The 26680-nt window shown below is 36.3% G+C and overlaps 1 protein-coding gene across 1 annotated transcript in view; it reads left to right on the top strand.

The window, feature by feature from the left end:
* The window catches only part of ptprua (protein tyrosine phosphatase receptor type Ua), a 92448-nt gene that overhangs the window by 12550 nt on the left and 53218 nt on the right, over window positions 1-26680 (top strand). The window contains exons 3-4 of the mRNA XM_053638136.1: window positions 5985-6283; window positions 21469-21550. Of these exons, the coding sequence (XP_053494111.1) occupies window positions 5985-6283; window positions 21469-21550 (381 nt within the window). The remainder of the gene's footprint in view (window positions 1-5984; window positions 6284-21468; window positions 21551-26680) is intronic.

The raw sequence follows: 26680 nt of genomic DNA, 5'->3' as shown, positions 1-26680 counted from the left end.
GTTCTCCATGTCAGATTATATAATGAAGATGCTCTAATGATAGACCTGTGGTTAAATAAAATTATACATTCTGGTTATGTCATGACTTAATGCAGTTCTGGTTTGTGCAGAAAATGGAGTCGGATAAACAGAAAAAAGCCTTTGGTGTAATGTCAGCAATGTTATATCTAGGTTAAAATATGTTTTAAAATGCTGTTCAGAGCCATGAACAAACACGTAATTGAATGAATTTACCAGACAGGTAAAGAGGCCAATATGGAATTCCTTTTCTTCAATGTGAACTTAAGGTAAAAGCAACTTCGCAATTCACTATACAAGGGGCTGGGTAAGCAAACTGTGTACTACATGATCAGAAAGTCAAATTGTGTAACCAGGAAATTCATTATAGTTTTAACATGAAGTCTATTTTGTTGAAGTAATCATCTGTTCACTGATGGAGACTTTGAAGAGTGTAAAACTGTTCATGGCAATTACAGTCCTAAAGCTATCATAGCAAAACTGTTCTTATCAATTGCAGTCCACAGCCATCTTCATGATGTTTAAGCGGTACCATCCACAGTAATCTCACGAATCTTTAGGCTGTCCATGTAGGGCCGTCCTCAGCAGCAGCAAATGGTTTTCAGGTGATGGGAACTCCAACCAGAAGTAGGGCATCAGGGTGGATCAGGCAGTTAGGGAGAGAGGGAGCGAGCGAGAGCAAGAGAGAGAGAGAGAGATTATTAGGTATGCTAATTGTCACGTAATGGTTAAGGACAATGTACAGTCCTTATTTCCTCTGTTTTTGTGTATATCTCATACTAAACAGTTCTAGATCTTCAAACAAAATACAACATAAAACAAATGCAACCTGAGTAAACACACAATACAGTTTTTTTTTATTATTATTGAAGCAAAACAAATTATACAACACCGATCACCAATGTGAAAAACTAATTGTCCCCTTAAATTTAAAATTAGTTTGTGCCACCTTTAGCAGCAATAACTGCAACCTTGCTGCATAATCCAGTTGCACTTGAGTTTCAACTTATAGACTGAAAGCCGGACATTTTCCTTTAGTATTTTCTGGTAGAGAGCAGAATTCACATTTCCCTCAATTATTGCAAGTTGCCCAGGCCTTAAAGCAGCAAACCATCCCCACGTCATCGAACTACCTCCACCATGCTTGACTGGAATTCGGTGTTTGGTTTATGCCAGATGTAACGGGACCCCTCATCAACTTCATTAAACCACAGAACATTATCCCCAAAGGTTTGAGGAGCATCAAGGTGTGTTTTGGCAAAATTCAGACGAGCTTTAATGTATTTCTGGGTTAGCAGTGGTTTTCTCCACACCACTCTTCCATGGATGCCATTTTTGCGCAGTGTCTTTCTGATAGTGGAGTCATGAACAGTGACCTTTATTGATGCTAGAGAGGCCTGTAGTCCCTTTGATCTTGTCCTTGGCTCTTTTGTGACTTCCTGGATGAGTAGTTGCTGTGCTCTTGGAGGAATTTTGGAAGGTTGGCCACTTCTAGGAAGGTTCAGTACTGTACTGAGTTTTGCTATTTGGAGATAATGGCTCTCACTGTGGTTTTTTGGAGTCCCAGAGCCTTTGAAATAGCTTTGTAACCCTTCCCTGACCGATGTGTTTCAATCACCATCTTCCTCATCATTTCTGGAATTTCTTTCAGTTTTGGCATAGTGTTCTACTGGGAAAGACCTTTTAACAAACAGTTTAATACTTTATGCTACGACATAAAGGGAAATAGTCAATGTGATACAGTAGTGTCTCACTATGATACCTTTTTCTATACAGGAATTGACTGAATATGTGCCTTAGCTATATATTTTCAATTTATTATGAAAGTGTACTTATGTAAGACAGTGTAGTTTTGCCTTCTCCATTTATCTTGGAAAGGTTGCCTGAATGCAGCAAAGAGATTTTACTGTGTGTGTGCTGCATTGTGTTTTCATCTAGTCACTTGGGTAATAGTATGCTTAGAAGAAGAATTTTTTTTATAATTGATTTGAGTTATCAAAAAGGAAACTACATTTAAATGTTTATTACAATACAAGCAGTGTTTTTTGATTAATTGCCTACTATATTATACAATCTGTTGAATGTATTGTTTGAGACCCAGACGAAACAAATAGTCCAGACATCCAGAAGTCTCAAACAGTACAATAGGATACACTGTATTTTTACACCATTCTATATACTGCATAACTTACATAATGTAAATATAACAGATACATCTATCTCATAATTTCTCCCTGTGTTTACACGTGTGTTCTCCAGTGTTTCTGGTTTCCTCCTATCCCCCAATATCATGCATGTAAGTGGATTGATGATTCTTCCCCTTGGGTGTGAAGAAGTGTGGGAAATAATTCAGTTTTAGACAGTGCTATTAATATTGAAGGGCATAAAATGTTTAGAACTGATCGATTAAAAAGAGGAGGTATGGGTTAGCGATTTATATAAAAAATATATGAGGTAAATTGTTGCTATCTAAATCGTTATCTATACAATCTGAACTCCTGGCAGTTGATGTAGTCTTTTCAAAGACTCTGGCCTTTACTGTAGTAGGTTGTTATAGACCCTCATCAGCAACAAATGAATCCCTTTCATCTTTTATGGATATTTTATCAATCTTGAATGTTAAGGAAATAGTATTAATTGGAGATTTTAATTGGAATTGGCTGCAGCCTTTATCTTTTGAGATTAAGTTGTTTTGTGATGCTTTTAATATTCAGCAACTAGTAAATACACCAACTAGATTACACCTAAAAAAGCCAGATGAATCATCACTTCTTGATCTTATTTTTACAAATGTATCTGTCACGAAATAAACGTAATGGACGTTAGGATGGACGGAAGTGCAGATAAGAGCTTTTATTTAAAGAGAGGAAGGCAGACAAATCCAAATCATCAGACAATAGCGTAGGTCAAAAACAGGCAGTGGCTCAGGCGATTGGCAAACAGGCATAAACGAGGCAAAACCAGAATCAAGAATGAGGGCGAGAACAAGATCTAAACAATAACATACGGGCCGGTAACAAACGCTTGATATATGGAAAACTCATGTAATACTTTGCAAAGTCATAGTGTTAGAACAGTCTCTTATATACTGAGGTTGTGAGTGTGTGTGAGATTGTATACAGGTGTGTGTGATTAGAATGGGTGTGAGTGTTCTGTGTGTGTGCGCGCGCGAGTGTTCTGAGAATTGCAGTCCACGGCAGCCATGTTTGTAGGCCGCCGTGCAGTATGGGAAATGTAGTCATTGGTTTGCTGTGATATGACAGTACCTCATAGATATTCAGTAGCATTTGTCTATGCACATGATAGTAGTGATCATTTAGTGATCACATGATATTAGTGACCTCATATTATTAACAGGCGGTGTATGTCTCAATTTAGTGAACAAGGTTTTGTTCATGACCTTGTTCAGTTCGATTGGGAGAATACTTTGTTGATTCCCGATATAGAGTGTGCCAGGAAGTATTTTTATGAAGGGCTGACAACTATTATAAATAGACATGCTCCTAGCAAAAAATACCATGTAAAGGGTCCTGACAATCCTTGGTTTTCACCTATGTTATCAAATTTGATTCATGAGCGTGATGTTGCTTGGGCTAAAGTGAAGCTCTGATATTTGACTTTGTTTTAGACAACTACATAATAGATGCACAGTGATGACTAGGAGAGCTAAAACTGATTACTTTTTTTTTTTACTTGTAACTTAAACAAGACTATGAAATTTTGGGAAAATATTGACTCTGTTTCAGGGGCAAAAAGGCTGCAGAGCTTCCCTTAATTAATACTTAATGGATAATTCCATAAAAATCCTGGATAGAAGAGAGATGCTTGATTGTTTTAAGAAGCACTTTGTTACTGCTGGATCTCAGCATCGAAAACTCTAGAAATTAACAACGATATGGATTATAGAGGAAGATGCTTATTGGACCTTAACTTCAGTTTTAAACAGTTTACTATTTGTCAGGTTCAAAAAGCTCTTAAATTATTGTATATAAATAAGTCACGGTCCTGATCAATTAGAACCACTATTCTTAAAATTAGCTGCATATATTATCGCCGCTCCTTTAACATATATTTTTAATCTATCACTGTATTTAAATGAAGTTTCAAAAATTTGGAATTCTGCTTTTGTTATCCCATTATTAAAAGGAGGAGATCCTACAAACATGGATAACTGCAGGCCGATTTCTAAATTCTGTATTTTGTCAAAGGTTTTCGAAACTCTTATTAGTGAACAGTTGTCTTCACATTTAACTGAAAATAATATTTTATCAAACAATCAGTCAGGTATCAGAAGAAAAAAAAAACAAAAAAAAAACATAGCACAACTACAGCTGCAATTAAGGTCCTAAATGACATTATTGAGGCACTTGATAAAGGACATCACTGTGCATCACTTTTTATTGATTTATCTAAGGAATTTGATACTGTTGATTCCAGTATATTGAATTATAGACTCAAATTAATAGGATTGTCTAATGACACTATATCCTGGTTTGAAAATTATTTAGTGGACAGAACACAATGTGTGTGAATGGATCGTCACTCATCTGCACCTTTACAGATGATGAGGGGTGTTCCTCAGGGGTCTGTTTTGTGGCCTCCACTTTTTATTAATTATATTAATCATCTTGATTTTAATATTAGGAATGCTAGTTTTAATTTTAATGCTGACGACGCAGTAATTTATTGCAGTGCACCCAAGTTACATCAAGCTGTGTCATCACTGCAGTCTGGTTTCGATGTTGTGCAACAAAGGCGTTCTTGCTTAAATTTGACCTCGAATGGTAAAAAAACTAAAGTAATGTTATTTTCGAGACCAAAGAAACAAGCCGCAAATCTGTTATCAGTTAACACCTTATAGGGTACTGAAATAGATGTTGTGACAGAATAAAAATGTCTTGGTTTTATACTTGATGAATCTCTATCTTTTAAATCTCATGTAAATTAACTAAGAACTAAATTAAAGCTAAATCTGTGGTTTTGTTTTAGAAACAAAGGATGTTTTTCATTTGAGGCAAACAATAGATTAGTTTCTGCCACCTTCAAGCCAGTTCTTGATTATGAAAATGTTTTGTATAAATTGGCGCCTACCAAACTTCTGTGTTCCTTAGACACTCTTTATCATGTTGCTCTCAGGTTTATAACAAATTGTAATTTGAGAACTCATCAATGTGAGCTATATAATAGAGTATGTTGGTCTATCGATACGCAGACTTAAGCATTGGTGTCTGTTTATTTACAGCTCTATTTTGGATCTGTTACCTTCATATCTTTGCTCCTTTACTCAACAGAAAATTGCTGGGGTATATTCTTTGCGTTCACAGAACTTGTATACCCTAGAAGTTCCATTTGTACGAACTGAATTAGGAAACACTTTACACATTGATTTGAATATGCAGACTTAGGTGTCCATGAACACTTTTAATTTTTTGATTTGTGAGCTGTTAAATGAAGAATCAAAGTGCAAATGTTTTTAATTGTGTATTGATATTGTGATGTTTTGTAACTGTAATTGCGAGAACTTCCATGGCTGCTCATCTTGGCCAGGTCACTTCTGGAAAAGAGATTTTTAATCTCAGAAATTTTTAACCTGGTTAAATAAAGGACAATAATGTGTGTACATAATTTCCTGCAATGGACTGGCATCACATCCACAGTGTATTCCCATCTCATGCCCAGTGTTTGCGGGATAGTTCTGGATCCACTATGACCTTGACAATGATAAAGCAGTTACTGAAGATGAATGAATATCTGATAATTATGTATGTATATGGAAATGAACCACAGACTGCAAGACATCAATAAGGTGTCAGTAGAGGAAGGTGTTTTAGGTGCCTGTTATAATGAGATGTCTTTGAGCGTAATAGAAGAACAGCCAGGCTAATACTTGAACTATGTGCATTTATTTATGATCTCTTTTATATGGAAAAGGGGTTAAGAGCAATGGGGTTATTCAATAAAAAAAGTCATTCTGTTTCTCTTTTTCTGTGCAGGTTCCTATATGTTGGTGAATTCATCTCAGCACAGTGCAGGCCAGCAAGCTCAACTGTTGCTGCACACTCTAAGTGAAAATGACACCCACTGTGTGCAGTTCAGCTACTTCTTGTATAGCCGTGATGGCCACAGTCCAGGCAGGCTCAGTGTCTATGTGCAGGTGAATGGTGGACCACATGGAAACACAGTTTGGAACATTTCTGGATCACAAGGCTACCAGTGGCACCAGGTAGAACTGGCAGTTAGCACTTTCTGGCCCAGTGAGTACCAGGTGAGAGAGCTCATATAATACGTACATACATAATTCCTCCTTGGTGCTTTTGGAATACTAATTATTATATAATTGATTGCTTATGTAGTAGTGCTTGGAATAAATACACTTTCTATTCACTTACAATTGACAGCACTTGGTGAAGCTGTTGGGGGACAGAGCTGTATTTAGGCTGGATTTACCTCATTAGCTGGTGATTAATATCTCATTATTATTTACTATTATTATTCATGTGCCACACAATTGACACTACTTGTGTTGGGGACCCGTGTGAAAGAAGCAAGACTTGTAGCCCCCTAAAATGTCGAGTCAGTCATTTTAATTCACTTCCTTTAGAGTGTAATCTGGTTTTCTAAGCATAAAAGCTGACAAAAGTGGCAGTGCAGCAGTAAACAATCTTCTCTGCTTCCCCCTTAATTTTGTGATTGCTTGGTTTGAGCTGAAGTGGAGGCTTTATATCAAATTCAAAATGAGGTAGGGTCCTTATAATGAAGCTCATGAGACAGTAAGAAACAGCACTCATTAATAGTACATATTCTTTATTGAGGACTTTACTGATACCTAGTGAGTACAGTAATCACTCAAGCTCTCATACTGTTCTTTACAGAGGATAAAGTTTGCATAAAATTCTGATACTGTTCTATATTGAGGATGAGAATCACTCAAGGGACTGATATTGTTCTCTATTTAGGATAAGGATAGCACAAGGTGATGACACCTGTCTTTACTGCGCTGTTGTATATGGACCACTAAACTCCAGCACATACTGTTAAATTGGTTGCCTCTAAATTTACCTCTAACCCAAGTGTCATTTAGTGTACCATTCATGCATTTCTTTTCCACAAAAATCATTTGATTGGTTTCATTTAAAATGTAGCCCACTCCAAACCTCTACAACCATGCCATATAATATATACTCAGCAAAAAAAGAAACGTCCTCTCACATTCAACTGCTTTTATTTCCAGCAAATTTCTTAACATGAGTAAATATTTGTATTAGCATAAAAATTCAACAGCTAAGACATCAATTGAACAAGTTTCACAGACATTTGCCAAATAGAAATGGTATCTGAACAAAGGGGGGTCAATATCAAAAGTAACAGTCAGTATTTGGTGGCCACCAGCTGCTTTAAGTACTACAGTGCATCTCATCCTCATGGACTGCACCAGATTTGTCAGTTCTAACTGTTAGATGTTACTCCACTCTTCCACCAAAGCATTTGCAAGTTCTCTATCATATAATTTTTCCACTGCAAGGACAATCAGCTGTCCTTCTTGTCTCCCTGTAGCACTGTCTTAGGCATCTTACATTACAGACATTGCAGTTTATTGCTCTGGCCACATCTGCAGTCCTCAGACCTCCCTGCATCAGGCCTATGATATGTTCACACAGGTGAGCAGGCACCCTAGGCATCTTTCTTCTGGTGTTTTTCAGAGTCAACAGAAAGGTCTCTTTAGTGTCCTACATTATTGTAACTGTGACATTAATTGCCTACCGCCTGTAAACTGTTAGTCTCTTAAGGACTGTTTCAAAGGTGCATGTGCAATAATTGTTTATGGTTCATTGAACAAGCATGAAAAACTTTGTTTAAACCCTTTCCAATAAAGATGTGTAATGCTTATTTAGATTTTACAAAATTATCTTTAAAATAGTATCCTGAAAAAGGGATGTTTCTTTTTTTGTTGTTGCTGAGTATATATATATATATATATATATATATATATATATATATATATATATATATATATATACACACTGAATGCTGCAATAATAATAATAATAATAATAATAATAATAATAATGAAGAAGAGTTTGATTCTTTTATTAGGGATTGAAATGCACTGTAGTAATCAAAACCAAAAACAATAAATTAATACATGTTTCGTATAAATTGGCTGCCATCACTGTGTCATCATAATGATAATGATGTGCCAACATAGCTCTCTGCATATTGCAGATGACTGTGGACTGAAATGACACTATCCACATTGCCCTTCCATCTTCTTCATATATGAGGACTCTAATTGCTGACCTGGTCTCCAGGACTTGTAAACCACCTCCATAATTTATCCTTTAAAACAGCCACAAAATTAGGACCAATATTAAATTACATTTTAAAAATAATATTATCATGTCACATTAACTGTATAATGAATTATTTTTACTTTCAGGGAGTTAAACAGAACAAAATGCAATTCATTTGTATGTGTACATAAAACTAATGACAAAGTATTGAATTAAAAACTTGCAGCACAAGTTAAATGCTGCATTTTATGTATGCAACTACTTAAAAAAAAAAAAAAAAAAAAAAAAAAAAAAACCCATAAGGGACTTTTACGAAATGAGATTTGGTTGAATGCCATTTTAAGTTATATTAATCTCAGTACCACAATTTGCAAAACTCATGAAGAGCTCCTTAAGGAGATCTGACCACCTGGTTTTGTTTCAAATTGACTCTGTGGAAATGTGGGAGTATTGGACTGTTTTATTATGTTATATTATTCTGAAATCAAAATAAGAAGTGAAATACAGATTGATGGCTACATATCTCATTAATTGTGCGGATCTCGCCAATCATACGCCAACGCATCCTGGCCTAAAGCCTCTGTCATTGGCCTGTGCATGAACCACATTGGATAATGAGTTGTCTGTCTGTTTGCACTAAGATCAACTTCCACACTTCTATAGGTGTTGCAAATTTACTGAATCAAATGACCTGTTCAAATCTCTTGGAAGAGGTTTATTGCGAGACAGTGCATCTGCTCTGTGGTTGCGTTGATCAGGTAGGTAGGTAGCTGTTACAAACAGAAGATGAGCAATATCTCACTTCCAGAGCTTGTTCACCCACCTCAACCTCGCATATAATTTTGTGCTCCCTTGTTGTTTGATGTTAAACATCACCATGTTTGTCAGTACCTATAACTCCCTTAGAGTTTCCTGAAAATCTTGCAGCACTAGCCATACAGCTTTCATTATATGGACATGCTTTGGAGGTTTGGTCATGCCTGCTGAGGAGGTTTGGTCATGCCCTGCTCTGGCAAAAATCTGTTTTTGTACCAAAGACCTGTCCAGGTACAGTACTAGTGGCAGAGTGTTTTTACCAGGCTCCAGCTGGTCATTTGAATGAGCCAAATCCAGTTACATTAACATATTAATTGTTTTCCCATCACTTTGCTATGGCTCCCATAACATCTCATATACTGCCTTCTTCCACCTTCGCAATATTCTTAGAGTCCGCCTTTCCCGCTCATATCACAGCACTCAAGTACTTATTCATGCTCTGGTAACATCCTGTATTGACTACTGTAATGCCACCCTTTTTTGCATATCTGATAAACTTCTCCACTGGCTCCAAATGATTCAAAACTCACTGCAACAATTATTAATCACACAAAGACCACCGACCATATCACACCCTCCCTTATTCAGCTCCACTGGCTTCCTGTCCAACAATGAGTTCACTATAAAATGCTACTTCTCACATTCAAAGCCATTCATAATCTGGTTCCCTCCTACCTCTCAGATCTACTTCATCCTTATACCCCTGCCCATTCTCTACAATCCTCCTCAGCTTCTCTACTCACTGTTCCAGCTTTTAACTCCACACTATGGGTGCCAGAGCTTTTGGTTGCTCTGCACCCAAACTCTGGAACTCACTCCCACTGCATATTCGTCAGCTGGACTCTATTTCACAGTTCAAATCTCAGATTAAAACACGTCTATTCAAATAAGCTTATTCGTTATAATGAACTCTTCTATATTATTGCTTCATCTATTTTTATTTAGTGTATCTATTTTAACTATTCTCTTCTTATTGTATGTTGTCTTTCTGTAAGGTGTCCTTGAGTGTTATAAAAGGTTCCAACAAATAAAATTATTATTATTATTATTATTATTATTATTATTTCATGGAGGTGGTGCATTGAGGAATATTTATGTTAATCACTTGGTGGGCTAGCAACACTCTCCCCCAAGGTGGGCCTCAAGCATCGAGAATGAGACACAACTATGAGAATGTACATCAAGGTCTATTTTTGTATGCAAGGTGGCTATACTAATCTCCTCCAAGCTCTGCCCTCCATTGCCCTGTTGCATTGCCATTAACAAGTCTTGCATTTAGCCTGTGCCTTCTGCCAACTCCTGTAGTCTGCATTCCAACAGAATTTCCCGTCCATGGGGCTGATCAGCAGAGTCTTCTGCATGTTCCTTTTCCTGCCACAGCACTGTAGCAAAGGAACTTCCTTTTTTCCTAGGGGGCTATAGAGTGATGTCTGCTGCGTACTTCACTTCCTGCTGTGGCAATGCAGTGTCAGTGAAAGCAAATGAATATCTGGCAGCATTTCCATAGCCTGTGATGCATGCTTAATACATCACTGTTAACATTGTGATGCAGTTAGAGTAAGGCTTTGTAAATGCTTGCCAATCCTGCTCCAGTCCCAATCAGTTTCAGCACTGATCAAGTCCATCATACAAGTCCTATGGGGCTAGTCAGATAAAACAACAACAACCAAAGTTGGCAAAGTTCAATAATTCAAAAAGTTATGAAATTGTGGACTTTTAAAATTATGAGCAGGGTTGGGAGGTTACTTTAAAAATGTATTCCGTTACAGTTACAAATGACTTGTAAAATAAATAAATAAATAAAATGTCATCAGTAATGTAATCTAAGTATCACAATATTAAGGTAATGTAATCTGATTACTTTTGGATTATTTCAAGACCACATATGTAAATAAAGTCAAGAAAAAAGCAATATGATCTAAAATACTTTTATTTAGAGCTTATTTTAAGCTTAAGACATTTTCAGTGTTTGGATTGTTTTAATTAAATAAATAAACAAACAAACAAATAAATAAAAGATCACTGTCCCTGATGGGGGTAACATACATCACAAAAGTTAAGGTGACCATATTCTGGTTTTCCAAAACAGTGATAATGTGAATGCAGTCTTTAATAAACTGAAAAATACACACTCTATTAACATCGCATAAATATATATACTTTATATATATTTTAAATTTTTTCCTACATTATTTTGAATGTCCATGGAATAAAATAAAATATCAGATACCACAAGTGTACCTTCTGCCATAATTCACATATTTGAATGGCCATGTAATACGAAGCTATATGATAACATGAAATTAAAAATCACCTTATATGGCCATGGGCACTGTTTCGACTCAGGACATCTGTCATTTGCCGCTATTGTCAAGCAACTGTTTGATGCCATACAAAACAGTGTCACCTACACGCATTTGCCGAGAGTAGGCTAATTTGGCCACTAGTTGCTGCAAGCCTTTTTAATTGGTGTGCGAGAAGGTGAGAATTACAGAGAGGGGTTAAAGCAATGCAAATATGCGCACACATGCAGTCTTAGACCATAAGCACATCATAATGAAACTAAAGCTGAATCCCAGATATTTTCTCAAATTTAGACGCTTTTTTAAGGTCCGAAAAAGAGGACATGTCCGGGGAAAAAGATGATGTATTGTCACCCTAACAAAAGCATTTCAGAGAACAATTTGTGTTAAATTCTACCAATTTTATTTGCACATACATACAACCTATACACCACTAGGTTGCTCATGTGAGCCACGACTGGCAAGAAAGAACTAGAACTATAATCATGCAGCTGTCTATATTGTGTTATGTCAAAAGATTAATTTCTTTGGTTTTAAATCTTAAAAATTTTAATCTGGATGTTATTCCAATTTTTATAAAATGTAACTGTAATCTGATTACTTTGTTTTTTGACATAACTGTAACAGATTATTGTTACCAGTTTTTTGTTTCCTGATTACGTAATGCAGTTACATGTATTCTGTTACTCTCCAAGCCTGATTATGTAATTAGTTACTCTGGAAGACATTTGCTGCTGCATGCTGACATGAACAATAGTGCAAATTTCAGTCATTCATACAGCAGCAAGACTAATAATGTCAGATATTAGAATTTACCATCACCAAAGGTATATGTCAGTGCACTCTCATCTGGTGGTACAGATTTTAACAATAAAAAGATTAGGCTTTTTAACAAGATGCTTAGATTAGAGCACTATACTTAGTGTCTTTGCATCTACTAACCCAAACCCTTTGACAAGAATAGAAGGAAAGAAGACCAGTATGAAGTAGCTGGGGCCATTTATATGCTGCCCACGTGGGGCCAGGTTAATGGTCATAGGTTGATGGCTTTGCTGTTGTTTTTCAGCAAGGAAATGAGTAAACAGGAATGGTCCACTAGTTCAAAAGGAACCCATCCTTTCAGTCCAAAATCAAAAGAAGTAGAATAACACACTGGCTAGCAATGTTCAAGAGCATACAACAATATATAAATAACATGTACTTATTTTGCAGTTTAGCAAAAAATAATTATTTCTTGCCAACAGTGTTACTTTACAATGCATTACATTTTTATGTTAGTAAATAATGCAAGGGAACTTAGGTACTCAAACAAAGGAATATCATTTGTGAACAAAAGATTCATGCAGAGGAATTAGGTTAGGCGTGAGTTACAATATGACTTTTTATGAATGTTACACTATTTATATGAATGTTAAAAAAATGCAGAAGGATAAGCAAATAGCATGTAACATGTTTATACTGTACATTATATAGCTGATTATGTAAGTGTATGCTGCATTAGTGTGCACTTAAAATTTCTGAAACACAGGCCTAATTTATGCACATATCTGTTTGCTTTTAACATTCATTGTCATATAGGCTTTACTACTGTAAAACATTGAACATTGTAAACTTAACCTGGGTCAGTGAGTCCTCACTGTCTTTGAATCATATCATTCACCCAGGTTTGCTCAGTGCGAGTTGCTCAGTTCGGTCATTTAATTCATGAATGAACTGTTCTCATTCAGTGGATTCTCTACCAGTATTACATCAGTCAATCCCCAACCATTGACAGGCTCTTCTGATCAATAGACCCTATCCGTGTAAGGTTATTTCCTTATTCTAGAGACAGTAATTGTTGGACCCATTTAGTGCATTTCCAATTTGCAGTTTGAAGGCTGTGATCAGCAACTGAATTGTATCAAACGCATACAAATGGACATATACACCCATACATTAGTGACGCCTTTTTATTCATGTCTTTATTCAGTCTGTGATATTCTTATGTATACAAAAGTTACCTTACGATATTATTCTTGTCTCAGTTAGATCAGCAAATGCATCGTAGTCCTGTATTTAAGATCATGTCCCCTAATCAAGGATTCATTGTTCCTCCTCCTGAGGTACTAGAGCGTGAAACAAATGAAAGAGATAAAGAATAAAGGTAAATGAGTTATCTCCTCTGATCATGTGGGAGCTTTAAGGAGTGTTGGAGTTGCTTGAATTGTTCTGCTCCAAATCCCACCTGCTGTAAAGTGACTCATCAATTCATTTTTAGACTTCTTTCAATTATTTTCTTTTTTTTTTAAACTATAGCCAGAGCCAAAGAACTAAACAAGCATGTATACAACCAAGAAAGCAGAAAAAGGGAAGACGTTGAGAGAGAGAGAAATAGAGAGAGAGAAATGAGAGCAAATGACACAGAAAATGAAACAAGGAGCGAGGCACACTCTCTATATGACCATAAATCATAAAAGAACACAACCTATTGATATATTCCCTGTAGTTTTTTGGAATTTCAGTGTTTGGTTTGATGAAGGTATCATTGTTAAGATTTTACACAGGCAGTACTTCAAATTATTGTGTAGTTTATGTTAAAAGTTGGAATTCCATCAGTATCACTGTTGAATCAAGCTGCTTGAAGGGGCTTGCAGAGCTGCAGTAAGCAAAGGCGTTTAGTTTGAGTTTGAAACCATGGCTTGTTTCCAGACAGATGACCTTTCCTACTGTTCTTCTTCTCACTCAATCTTAATTTAAACTCACCAACTACTACTGTGTATATATATATATATATATATATATATATATATATATATATATATATATATATATAGGTCATATTTATGCAGAAATATAGAGAATTATTTCAAACATCACTGTAAATAGGCATATTATTATTTCACTCACATTTTTTATAGATATCATTTCCTTACTATCTATTGCTTCATTGCTTGCCTATATTGCTTACTTCCTTCTCTTTTGCTCTTCACTTCCCTTGTTTTCTCTTAGCCATTAACTTTCCAGACTGTTTAGAATGCAGGCAATAAATCAGTACCAAATAACAGCTCCTCCCATACTGACCCTGTCCATGATCCATGACAAATTGGGGCAGGTATGTTTACAGATCACCAATAAAAGCTGCTGTAATAATTTTTTTATTATTATTAACAGTTCAGATACTGTAAACTTCCTTTATATCCTTATGAATTAAGATATTGACTGGCTAAATTAACCAATGAAGAAACATCTATAAAAGAAATCAGTCCTCACTACAAGTTAGTATGTAATAGCTCAAAAAAAATAAAGTGAAGTGCTAGTTTGATAGACTAGAGCAGAAGAGGATGGTTGCACATATATCTTTTGGAAGTGACAATAGATAAGGCCAATATGGGAGAACAGTTTTCACTACAAAATTGCCTGGTAGAGTGAAATGCTAAAGTAATTTCCCCAAAATGAACAGGACCATGCAAAAGAAAGGACAAAAGTAAACATCAGTCTAGATTTTTAGTGTAGAGCACTAGAGAGACTTGAAACATTTGGATATCTGGATGAATGATCTGGGCCGGTCTTAAATGAAAAACATAAGCTTAAGAAAAAGCCAATGTATAAAAATTATTTAGCTTCAAGTGTACTGTTAAATGGGTGAGTATTTAACATCATTACAGAGGTGTCTGAAACTGATGAGAAGCATAATTTGGGAGCACTGAGACAAAGACATGCATTCACATGTATATACTGCAGTTGACTGATGATGCAGAGTATTGCAGAGCAGCAGTTTAATCACAGATTCAGTTAGTAATAAAATATCTCGTGCAGAATTATATGAAAATACACAAAGATGACTGATTGAGGCACAGCTGCTTTGGATGCATCACATATGGTCATCTGACTGGCTCTGATAATTTGATCTGAAGAATAGAAGTGTACAATGTAACATTGAACTTCTTCAGAAGGCTGCTGTTAGGCTTGTGACTGAAACAAGGAAAAGAGATCACATCTCCCCAAATTTGGCATCACTTAACAGGCTTCCTTGAAAGTATAGAATATATTTTAAAGCATTGCTTTTGTTTGTAAAGCCTTCAATAAGAATGCACCTTCTGATTTCTCTGACCTTCTCAGTGGGCTCTACTCCCAGGGACCTTAAGTCAGCTAATCAATTGCTCCTTCTCAGGATAAGGGAAAAGGAGGTCAGGTCTTCTCTATTGCTGCCCTTAGGCTATGGAACTACTCAACATTAGGACCTTCCCTATTCTGAACACTTGTTAAAAACATACCTACAGTATTCACTATAGTTTTGGGTCTGACTGATCCCTGATCCTTCTCCCTTTCCCACTATTGTTCTTCTATCCTCCTCTCTTCTTTATTTCTTCTATTTTATATAATAAGCTAACTATGCATTACCTAGAAATTGTTTCTAAATGTGCTAAACAAATGAATATGACTTCACTTGACTAAATATGATTTATGAATACTTCTCTTAGACAGTGTTTTCATCTCAAGTTTTTGTCCTTAATCTTCTACAATAATAATCATAAACTTGAATATGAAGCATAAATCACCCCTACCATCACATTTCTCATCACACATCTCACATTTCTCCTCTATTCCATTCTTTACAATATATCTTACAATAGAAAACAAGATATTGGTGGCCATGGAATTAAAACCATGATGTTGGCAACCGTGGTATTATTTGTCTTGTCCTGTCCACTGCTCCTCCACTTAAAATATTCATAGAGTGAGCATGGGGGAGCATGATTCCTGCCCAATGAGCCTCTATTAAGCCCAGTTCACAGTACATCGACAGATGCTGACCAGCGCCAACAGACACGTTTGTCGGGTTTTGTCAGATCTGTGTGTTAACCCGGTTGGCATTGGTCGGTGTTTGTTTTCACAGACTGACCATGTTCAATCGCTGTTTGTGGGTTGTGGAATGTCTGAGTAGTGTGGTATGATTTTCCAACAAATGCTGACATGGGCGTGAACTGTTGCCATGACAATGAGGCATGCGTCCCTGAAAACTTCATTCAAAAGAAAGCCTGTACGCTAGGTGCTAGGTGTGTTGAATCATTGTTGTGGGTACAATGACACCTTTCTGGATGAATCTGAAAGAAGAGGGTAAATTATGTATCGATGTGTTATTTAAATAAAATTGTTTATTTTGACCCCCAGGAAATATCGTATACTCTTGTGTTTTGGTTTTAATCGGGATCATCTGTTAAACGTATGCCATTTTCCTTATTCTGTTTTGAACACTAGTAATCGTAAAATGTTGATGGTGGTAAAAGGATCATCCAATTTTAATGGTCTGACTGTATGCAAGAAAAGTTGGTTGGTGTCTGTTGGGGCACTGTGAACATGACAGTTATGTTTCCCAACATTCTAAATACAATGGCCAAATTTTAAAAGTTGGTGATTGTCGGCATCGGTTGGCGTCTGTTGGTACAGTGTGAACTAGGCTTCAGAGCATGTTGCGGTTCCCCTTTCTGACTATTAGGTGCAATAATAAGTGGGGCAGTAAGCAATGTGCCCAATGATTATACATCTAGAATTTCATTCTAAAAACAAATCAGCTTATATTTGTCAAATAGCAACATATTTTTTAAATTGCTGGTCACTCAAAGGAGGTAATTTGTATTTCTAAAGAATTTAAAATGTGAATGAGGGCTTCATGAAGATTAACATTTGTTGAACGGCTCATATACTCTTGTCTGGAGTTCTGCCCCACACGCCTCTATAGTTGAGCTGGTTGCTTTACTTTTCCATCATTTTGGCACTATGCACATGCATATATTTGGATTAAATGGTTTTGGAGAAAGTTTTGGATGGAGGATAGAGGATTAAACAGAGGTGGGGGGCATGGGGGAGTGGACTAATCTGACTGGAGTTACAGCAGCTTTAAGCCCTGGCTTGCATTCAGATGAAAATCAAGAAGCCAACTGAAGATTTGGCATTCTAAGTCAAAGCTTTCGTGTTTGAAGATACGAGATAAATGCACAGTTATCCCTTCCAGAGTAGCAGCAATATTAAACAGTAGACATATTGAATATTATTAAGAAGTAGATTTGGCATGTATTGCAAGCTTTTCTTGCTAGAGTGAGTTAGTTTTCCTGTGTGGGCTGAACTAGAGGAAGGTTAACATGAAATACACATTTTCAAATTTTGATGATTTTTTCATGTGAAGCAAAACGCAGTTTAAAGGTAGAGTTGTGGTGGAAAAGAAAATAAACAAATGTACATAATTTTCAGCCAAGCCGTTTGATGTCTGATGTTTGCTTTTTTAATTTTGCGCTGGAGCTACTATGCTAATGGAGCTAATATGCAATTAAAGTTTTGTAAAAAGGCACAATTGTACTGAAAAAGCTACATGAATTATATATATACATGAATGATATAGTTCAGGGATGTCAGTCTCAAATTTGCGAGCTCTTGTAGTAATATAATATTTATTCTGTTGTTTAACACAAATAACAGAAGTTCTGAACCTTTTGAATTTGGGTCAGAAAAATAACATCACTCTACTGATCTCAGTGACACTACAATGTTAGTAACACTGTAGTGCTACCTGTCTACAAGCCATCTCAATCTTCATTCCACAGTCTACAGGAAAAAAAAAATCTAGAGTCAAATCTAGAGACAAAATCTAGAGTCAAACATATATATGTATAGTGAGGCACCATCTTGAGGTGCAGGCAGCATACTGTCTGAGAAACCTCTGTGTACTTAATCTATTATGCCCTGTTGATTCTGTAGGGGTTGGAGATGAGGTGTAGCTGCTTATGAAATATTAAAGATGTTGTCAAACATACAGTGACTGCCAATATCAGTGCAGCAACTTAAAAACACCCTTTTTTTTTTTTTTTTTACCTGCTATCCATCTCTCACTCGCTGGGCAGAGATTTCTGTCTTTTGCTCTTTTCTATATTTCTTGATCTGGTTCTCTGACAAGCACTCTTTTTCTTGTTGGTTTTTCTTTGTCCTTGACATCAGAAAGAACAAATCATGTTTTTCTTTCCAGACTCCTCCTGCACTTCGAAAGGCCATTATTATACAGTTATTCTTCAGTTTCTAGTTTTTACCTTGTCTTTTTTTACTGATTGTCCTTAATAATTCAACCATTACTGCTTATGAGTGATTGACATATGAGTAATCATTAGGACATGATTTAGATATATAGAACATGTTCTGTCTGCTCAACTCTCGTTCTCTCTTTCTCACATTCTTCTGCTGAAGTAAATGGGTACCTTTTGAATAAATCCAGGTCAGAGAGAACAACGAATCAGTCAATGCAGTTCTCGGTCTGTGGCTGATGAATGGTGGAGTTAATCAGCTGGACGTCTCTACCAGCCGCTCATAAGAATGAGAAGTAAAAATAAATTAGTTGAGAATGGCTCCCTGGCTCATTCCCATCTTTCTGGGCCCTGGGCTGTATTGATCCCACATGGATTCTTAACCTGTGATGTATTGGGAACACTGAAGCACCATGCTAGCATTAGTGCACAGATCTGCTAACATTACTCATTGCTATGTCTGTCATTCCTTTTTTTTGTTGTCTGAATGCAAGCAAGTAAGGAACACTAATACTCCCTTTCCTCAGACAACACATTGCTTTTGCCATAAGATACCTCTAGTTTTTTGCTGATGTGTGAAGTATCTAAAGGTCATATAGTTTGGTCTGTATGGTTGCTTTTACACTTTATAGAATGTGGCTCATTGCAGTAAATAGTGCAAGCTGGAGCACCTTTTGTGCTTGTATGACACAAAAAAGCAGCTCACATGACATGCACACTGTAACCATAACACTCTTACCAGTCCTAGCTAGTTAACTAGCCTAGGCTTATATCTAGATTAGATTTGTTAGTATCAGTAATAAAGATTAAATAAATATTGGTTTAATGCTGGCAGTGAGGAGGTTGTTTGCTTTCGCTATAGCTTTGGAGGCAGAAAATCAATAGACCAGGAGCTGCTTGTGCAACTTGACTATATGCAGCCAGAGTTAAAGTGGGATGTCACATGACATCACATACTGGCGAATGTTCCAATAGACAAATTGTTATTTTTAGTTATATTGCAGTGTTATAAATGAAATATACATCAACATGTCATAAAATGCCTTATATTGGCCGACTAACAAGACAATCAAGTCGTCAAACCAACAATTTTCTTTCACTGGCCCTCTGTTCTCCATGCTCGACCTCCAACTTGCAGCCTGGTTGGTCAGGAAGTACAAAAGTGCTTGAAGTCACCCTGGATATTCGTAACCAAAAGAAATACACAATTCTTGGCTGCATTCTACCCACCTTGTAGCTGTTTTCCATGGAATTGCATGTAAATCATAAACTGACTGTAGACAACAAAATGGTGGCTAGTATGGAAGCCATTTGAATTGGTAGTAGATAGCAAATTTTGCTATAGACTTACTGGCCACATTAATAGGAACACATGTACCCATGCTCATTCATACAATCAGTGGCTGCAACCGTGGTGAGCAGAAAAGCACCTCAGAATGTACAACACACCAAACCTGGACTTGGATGGGCTACGGCAGGAGCAAACCACAGTAGGATTCACTCTTGTCAAGAACAAGAATCTGAAACTACAGCAGGCACAAGCTCGCCAAACCTGGAGAGTTGATGATTGGAAAAAACACTCACCTCAAGCCTTGGTTGTAAATAGTGGTTATTTGAGTTCCCACAGCCTTCTTCTGAGCTTGAATAATTCGTGCCATTCTTCTTTGAACGCTCTCGTAAAAAAGCTGTATCCACCCACAGAACTGGATCCACCCACTTACTGGATGTTTTTTTTGTTGTTGTTGTTTCTTTCCTTGGTTTTTGTTTCTTTCTGTGTAAACTCTAAAATCCAAGGAAATCAATTTCTAAAATGCTAAATACTAAATAATTCCCAATTAATTGGTCAGTGAGTATTTATATATTATCAGGGACCCAAAAATTCCCAGAATTTGAATGTGGTGTGCGCACTCGCAGTGTGCACCTAAGCTCACCTAAGCGATTTTACATTGAAGTGCTTAGGCGTCTACAGGAAAGCATCAGGAAAAAATAATTCCAGGAATGGGAAAAATGCTGGGACAAGTGCATCGCATCACAAGGAGAGTATTTTGAAAGGGATTAAAGGAGAAATGGTGTAAGTTTTATAGCACTCATTTTTAATTTCAGGATTTTTTGGGCCCCCTCTTGTAGGTGTGTGTTCACATGTGAAACAAGAAGTAGAGGTCGTAAGATGGGGCTTAAAATCACCTTCTGGTTATATATTTGCATAGAGCAGAAGAGATCAGAATGCAAGGGTTATGGGAAACAAAACACTGTCTACTGATGCTGAGATCTACAACACATACAATTGTAGACAATTTATTATGTGCCAAATAATATATACATTATACATAATATACATACAATAAGCTTGGGTGGTTTTTCATAACTCCACACATTTCAGTAATTTGCAGTTAAATATCAGTTATGTTTTATCATTGATACTGTTACCATGGAATCGTTCATCCACCGACATACACAAGAGTCTTTGTGGTAAAATAATGCATTTTTTTCCTCTTCTCCTGATGGTTTTTTTCTTCTTTTTTCTTCTTCTTGTTAGTGCTGTTGACATCAATGTAATAGGAAACAGTTTGATATTTAGGAAAGATGTCAGTAACTAAGGTTGGAAAATATGATGAAAGTGCACATTAAATGACTGTGAGACCAGTGCATTCATGCATTATGTAAAGAGAACCTGAAGAGCAACTGTTCTTCATCTGACAGAATGTCAATTCAGGACATGATCAGACTGTCTGTAAGAACAATAAGGTGGCCCAGACACAATATATTGGTGTTTATTGTAATTTGTGACATATCTGTATATTAGTTTTGGTGAGATACTTATGAATTACTTGTAGCTCCACTGCAAAACTAAAGAGGGAAAGATCATTCTATAAAATCTGTATGTATGTTTAATTCAGTATGGCAAACTATTCACTTAAAGCACATGGCACATGAACAATTGCCTGCCTAGTCCTAAGTCTACTTATTTACTTCTTTCTTTACTGTATGCAGATCATATTTGAAGCTACCATCTCTGCTGAGGAGAGAGGCTATATTGGCCTGGATGACATAGTCCTGCTAAACTACCCCTGTTGTAAGTACACTCTCTCTCTCTGTCTCTGTATCTCTCCCTGTCTCTCTCTCTGTCTTTTTTCCTCAACTAGTTCTGGGAACTAAAAACCAATTGTAACTCAGTGCATCAAAGTTGTCATCTTTAATCTGAATTGGTTTGATGTAGGGCTGCAACTAACGATTATTTTCATAATCGGTTAGTTGGCCGATAGGGGGCAAACTTTCAGTACTATTTTTCAGTTTATTTAAAATAAAATCCACAAACTGAGTGTTACAAATATAAACTTCAGACTAAAACTTTATACAACTGTTTCTCCAGTTATATGACTGAAAACCCAATACACACAGACACACATCAGAATATTTATTATTAATTTAGGACTGTAGTTTAATTCAGTGCTTTTTGTGCATCCATAAAAAGTAATAATCACTGCACCTTGTAGTTTCTGTTACTCACTGCCTTTAGACATATTATTTTACTTTTGATCATAGTGTTTTAATTAGACATTACAGATCTTACTCGGGCGCCCACTGTGCATCACCATGTCTACACAACGCGTGAGGAGCAACGCGGCCTCGTTACTAACACATCACTTCCGTTATAATAAATAAATTTGTTATAATAAATGACAGAATTTACACTGATACAGCATTTAATGACAATAAACTTAAATTAAACTAAACCTTTTAAGCAACTCAAGACATCACTGTCGTGCTTCCGTGCTACACAAACTCTGCTTTATAAAGTTTGATCTTCTCCGCCTTGTTTAATATAAAATGCTCCACTGTCTTAGAGGATGCACACTTCCTTCCTCAGTCACGTGACGATTACACCTCCGTCTGATGGTGACTGAGGTCATGTTTGGGATAAAAGGTAACGCTGACATAAACAGTAAACTGAAGAAAATCATTGTCGGTGACTCTGGGTATTCTGGCTAGCGGCGTTGCATTACTTGCGTATGACATCATGCGCCACTGACTAGGAAGCGGCTTATACTTCCGGTTAGTAATAAACCCTCTAGTGTTTTATTTGAGATGATATTACCTTTCTAAAATTCACACACTAGATGGTAGAGTACACAGTGCATAGTATAAGTGTAAAGTACGTCATTTGGGACACAACTTTAGTATTTACTCTCCGAAGTGAAGTAATGTAGCGAGTAAATGCACCCTGTGCCGTGCGCAGTCCGACTAATCGATAATGAGATTCGCTGACAACAATTTTCATAATCGACGATTATCGATATTATCGATTAGTTGTTGCAGCTCTAGTTTGATGTGTACATGCTTAGCCCGTCACTACTTTTGTAATGACAAGACTGCGGATTATCCATCATAGGCAAATCTGGCTAACTTGTTTACCAAACACAGTTTGTCTAATTCTACATGGCCTATTATCACAAAGCTATCACAAAAGGACATACTAACAAGCAAAATAACTTCCTTGTTTGTTGCTGAACCAAACATTTAAGCAATTTATAAAATTATCTTGATCAGATTATAAACATCATTGATGAGGTCAGAAGGTTACTGCATCTTGGAAATAAGCTCCTAGATCAGCCAGCATTATAATATGGCAGATCTTTCTCTTTTCTACTTCAACATTGTCCAGGGTTAGGGTTAGGGTGGTGATGGTGGCCATTTAGCACAGAATTCTGCCATATTAGTTTTTCTGAGAAGTAAATATGTGATGTATCCATAATGTGACTAACAGGAGGATGTAAACACAACTAAGGAGCCCATCAAGGACATACATTTTGTTTAGATATTTTTTCAGGTGCACTTTTTTCCATTACATTGTTTCTACAATTGTTTTATCCCCAGATATTTTCACATTATTTGTACTAAAAAGAACAACAAATACTATATTGATCAAGAAGAACCTTTAATCAAATTTAAACATCACTGTCCATTGAATAATTTACTTTAAGTTCATTTAAACTTGACTTAAGGCATCATTGGGACATGAATGTTCAAAATTATTACACAGTGATAACTCAGTGATAAACATGACACAAACACATACATACACTATGTCTTCTATTTTTAAAATTTAGCTATGTTGGCTCTGGCAAGAGTGCTGCTGTAATTTAAATCACATTTTTATTATTAATTTGCTCAGTGTAATACGTTATAATTTCTATAGCATAACTTGTGCTCCACATTACCTCAGCCTAATCCTAATGGATTAAAAATTGTTATCTAACAAAGAAAAACATATAATAGATATAAAATGTTTTCACACCTCTGTTAAATGGCAGGTTTATATGATAAAAAAAACAAAACAAAACAAAACGAACAAAAACCCCAAGATAAATCATATCAGAACTTTCCCCACCCTCAATGTGAAATTACAACATATAAAAATAAGTTAAAAAAACAAGCAAACAAACAAAAAAAAACTAACAAAAAAAAAGTCAGAAACATTTTAAAAGTCAGAAACATTTTAAACATTTTTAAAAAACAAAACTTATAATAACCTGGTTGCCTAAGTATACATATCCCTAAATTAATACTTTGTTGAAACACCTTTTGATGTTATTACACCACTCAGTCTTTTTGGGTAAGAGTCTATCAGCATGGCACATCTTCACATGGCAATATTTTTCCTCTCTTTCTTGTAAAAACATTTTAGATGCATCAAATTGTCAGGGCATCTCCTCTGCACAGAGCGCTTCAGGTCACCCCTTAGATTTTTTGTTGAATTCAGGTCCTGGCTCTGGCTAGGTCATTCAAAAACATTGATCTTCTTTTGGTTAAGTCATTTCTTTGTTGATTTGGCTGTATGCTTTGGGACATTGTCATGCTGAATGGTGAAATTCCTTTTCAATTTCAGCTTACTAGCAGACACCAGAAGGCTTTGCATTAAAATCAACTGGTATTTGTAGGTATTCATGATTCCCCCCACCTTGATAAAAGCCCTAAAGCATGCTTCACCATGGTATGGCGTTCTTTTGATGATGTGCATTTTTTGGCACCAAAAATACCTTTTATAATTATGGAATTATTATTCCTTTTTAAATGGGTTTTATCAAAGTATAACACATTTTGCCACCTGTTTTTTGTGAGAACGGGCTTTTGTGTATCCACCCTACCCCATCTTGTCAGATATTACTTCATGAGACTGGTCTTGATAGATTCCTTGGTTCATGCCAAGAGCACTGATTCCAATTATGCCATGATTGAGCAAATTTCCTGTCTGCCATTTTTAAGTGTTTTCAAAACCTACTTTTTCGAACTCATCTAGACCTTTTGTAATAACATACAAATTTGATGGCGAGCATGCCAAAATGGACATGAGGCTATATCTCCGTAAAGCTTTAACATATTTAGACCAAGCTAAGTATATGTCGTAACCATCATGACTTGAGGCTAACTGCTCAGTTTGGAACAGCGCCACCTAGTGTTCACAAGATATGAGAAATGCACAGTTTTGCTTTTACCTTCTGAATGCTTTGTCATAAAATCATGACCATTCTAAAACAACACTTGCTTGTCTCTTCAATTTGCCTCTGTCAGGCTTGGCCCCAGAATTGCTGCTTGCAGCTATATTTACAAATTGTAATTGTTGCCACATTGCTGTTGTTTAAAAGAATTAAACCACCTTGGGACATGCTGTTATTAGAAAGTGATCAATTTCATGGCTGTATCAGCATCACACCACTGTATTGTTGATTATTTTCGTACCACAGCAAGTATACCCCATCATGTTTTATACCTTATGCAAACTGGTCAAACCGGAAACAGGGATATTTTATCTCGTTTTTATGTGACTATGACTTATGTTTGGAGGTTAATCAATGTGCTGTGTTTTTACATTAATTTGACCTGCTGATCTTTTGTTACTTTAATCCAAATGAGGAGAATCATTATCAGGTTAACAAATAGAAATGGTGGTTTTGAGGTAATGAAGCCAACTGAGTCTTAGACTGCCTCTTTAAAATAGTGAGAAAAAGCATGCTTTATGACTTTCAAACCGATTTAAGTACCCTCATAAACCTCTCAGCAAACCAAAGCATCTTATAGTGATTTTGTAGTTCTTTTGAGAAGCTTGCTTGGCCTAGTACTGCTGTAATGCAAGATTATCACAAGGTTCAAAAGAGCCTAGTTGTGATAGAAGAATTTCAGTGTGCTGTAGCATGGCAGACCAATATACTACTGCACCTCTTTTGTTGATGTTAGAATACGTTGTACATCCAGGTGTAGATAATAGTGATGTCCCGCTATGTGACTTGGCTATGCATGCAAATGCACAGTGAGGAGAGAAATTCACAGTCACTTAGCAGAAAGGCACTGGTCTATAGTGGAATGCCATGATTTGATTTGACTAATATTTGGAGGGACTCCTTCCACAGAGGCAATACACATGGGTCAAAACCAATTCAAACATGCATCTCTACAGCTCTCTACAAAATGCCTGATTAAACATATACATTTTCTAGACTATACATAAATATTAAGACAGTGTCTGAGTCCTAAACAATAAATGTAAGTTTATTATATAGCTGAGGCTCTTTGTAAAAGCTTGCGCCTGCTGTAGTCTTCATTATATGTACTAATAAAAAGCCTGCAAATTTATATTGAAGCAGATGTAGGGAAAATTAGCTTTTCCTTTTGTTAGATTGAGCTCAAAATGGTGGAAATATGCAAACATAATATTTCAACAGCTGATCAACTATTCATTCACCGATAAGTTGAACTTAATGTATTTTATTAAGTCTGGCTAGGATATTAATCCTGTGTCTACCGGTAATAATATCCTGATGTTAAACGCGAATTATGAGCACAGTAACAAGATCAGACAACTTAAGACAATAAATCATAAATATAGACAAGAGACACTTGCTATTAAAATCAGACGAGACTTTATTAAACTAATATAATACCCAGAAACTAGTCTAACACAGCACACACACACACACACACACACACACACACAAACACACAAACAAACAAGGGGGTGAAAATAACTTTGATGGAGATGAATAGCTCCCTAGTTTTAACACCATATGCTGTTCTTAGACCTCGACCTGAATGAACCATCAACAATTAATTACATTTTCACTCCATTTTAGAAAGGCTCTATTAAATACACCAGCTTCAACTGAGACCTGTAGGTGCTTACGTGTGTTTCCAGTTGGTGGGGATTCGT

Source organism: Ictalurus furcatus, chromosome 12 (assembly GCF_023375685.1).
Source record: "Ictalurus furcatus strain D&B chromosome 12, Billie_1.0, whole genome shotgun sequence".
Lineage (NCBI taxonomy): Eukaryota > Metazoa > Chordata > Actinopteri > Siluriformes > Ictaluridae > Ictalurus > Ictalurus furcatus.
This window is presented reverse-complemented; position numbering and strand designations above follow the sequence as displayed.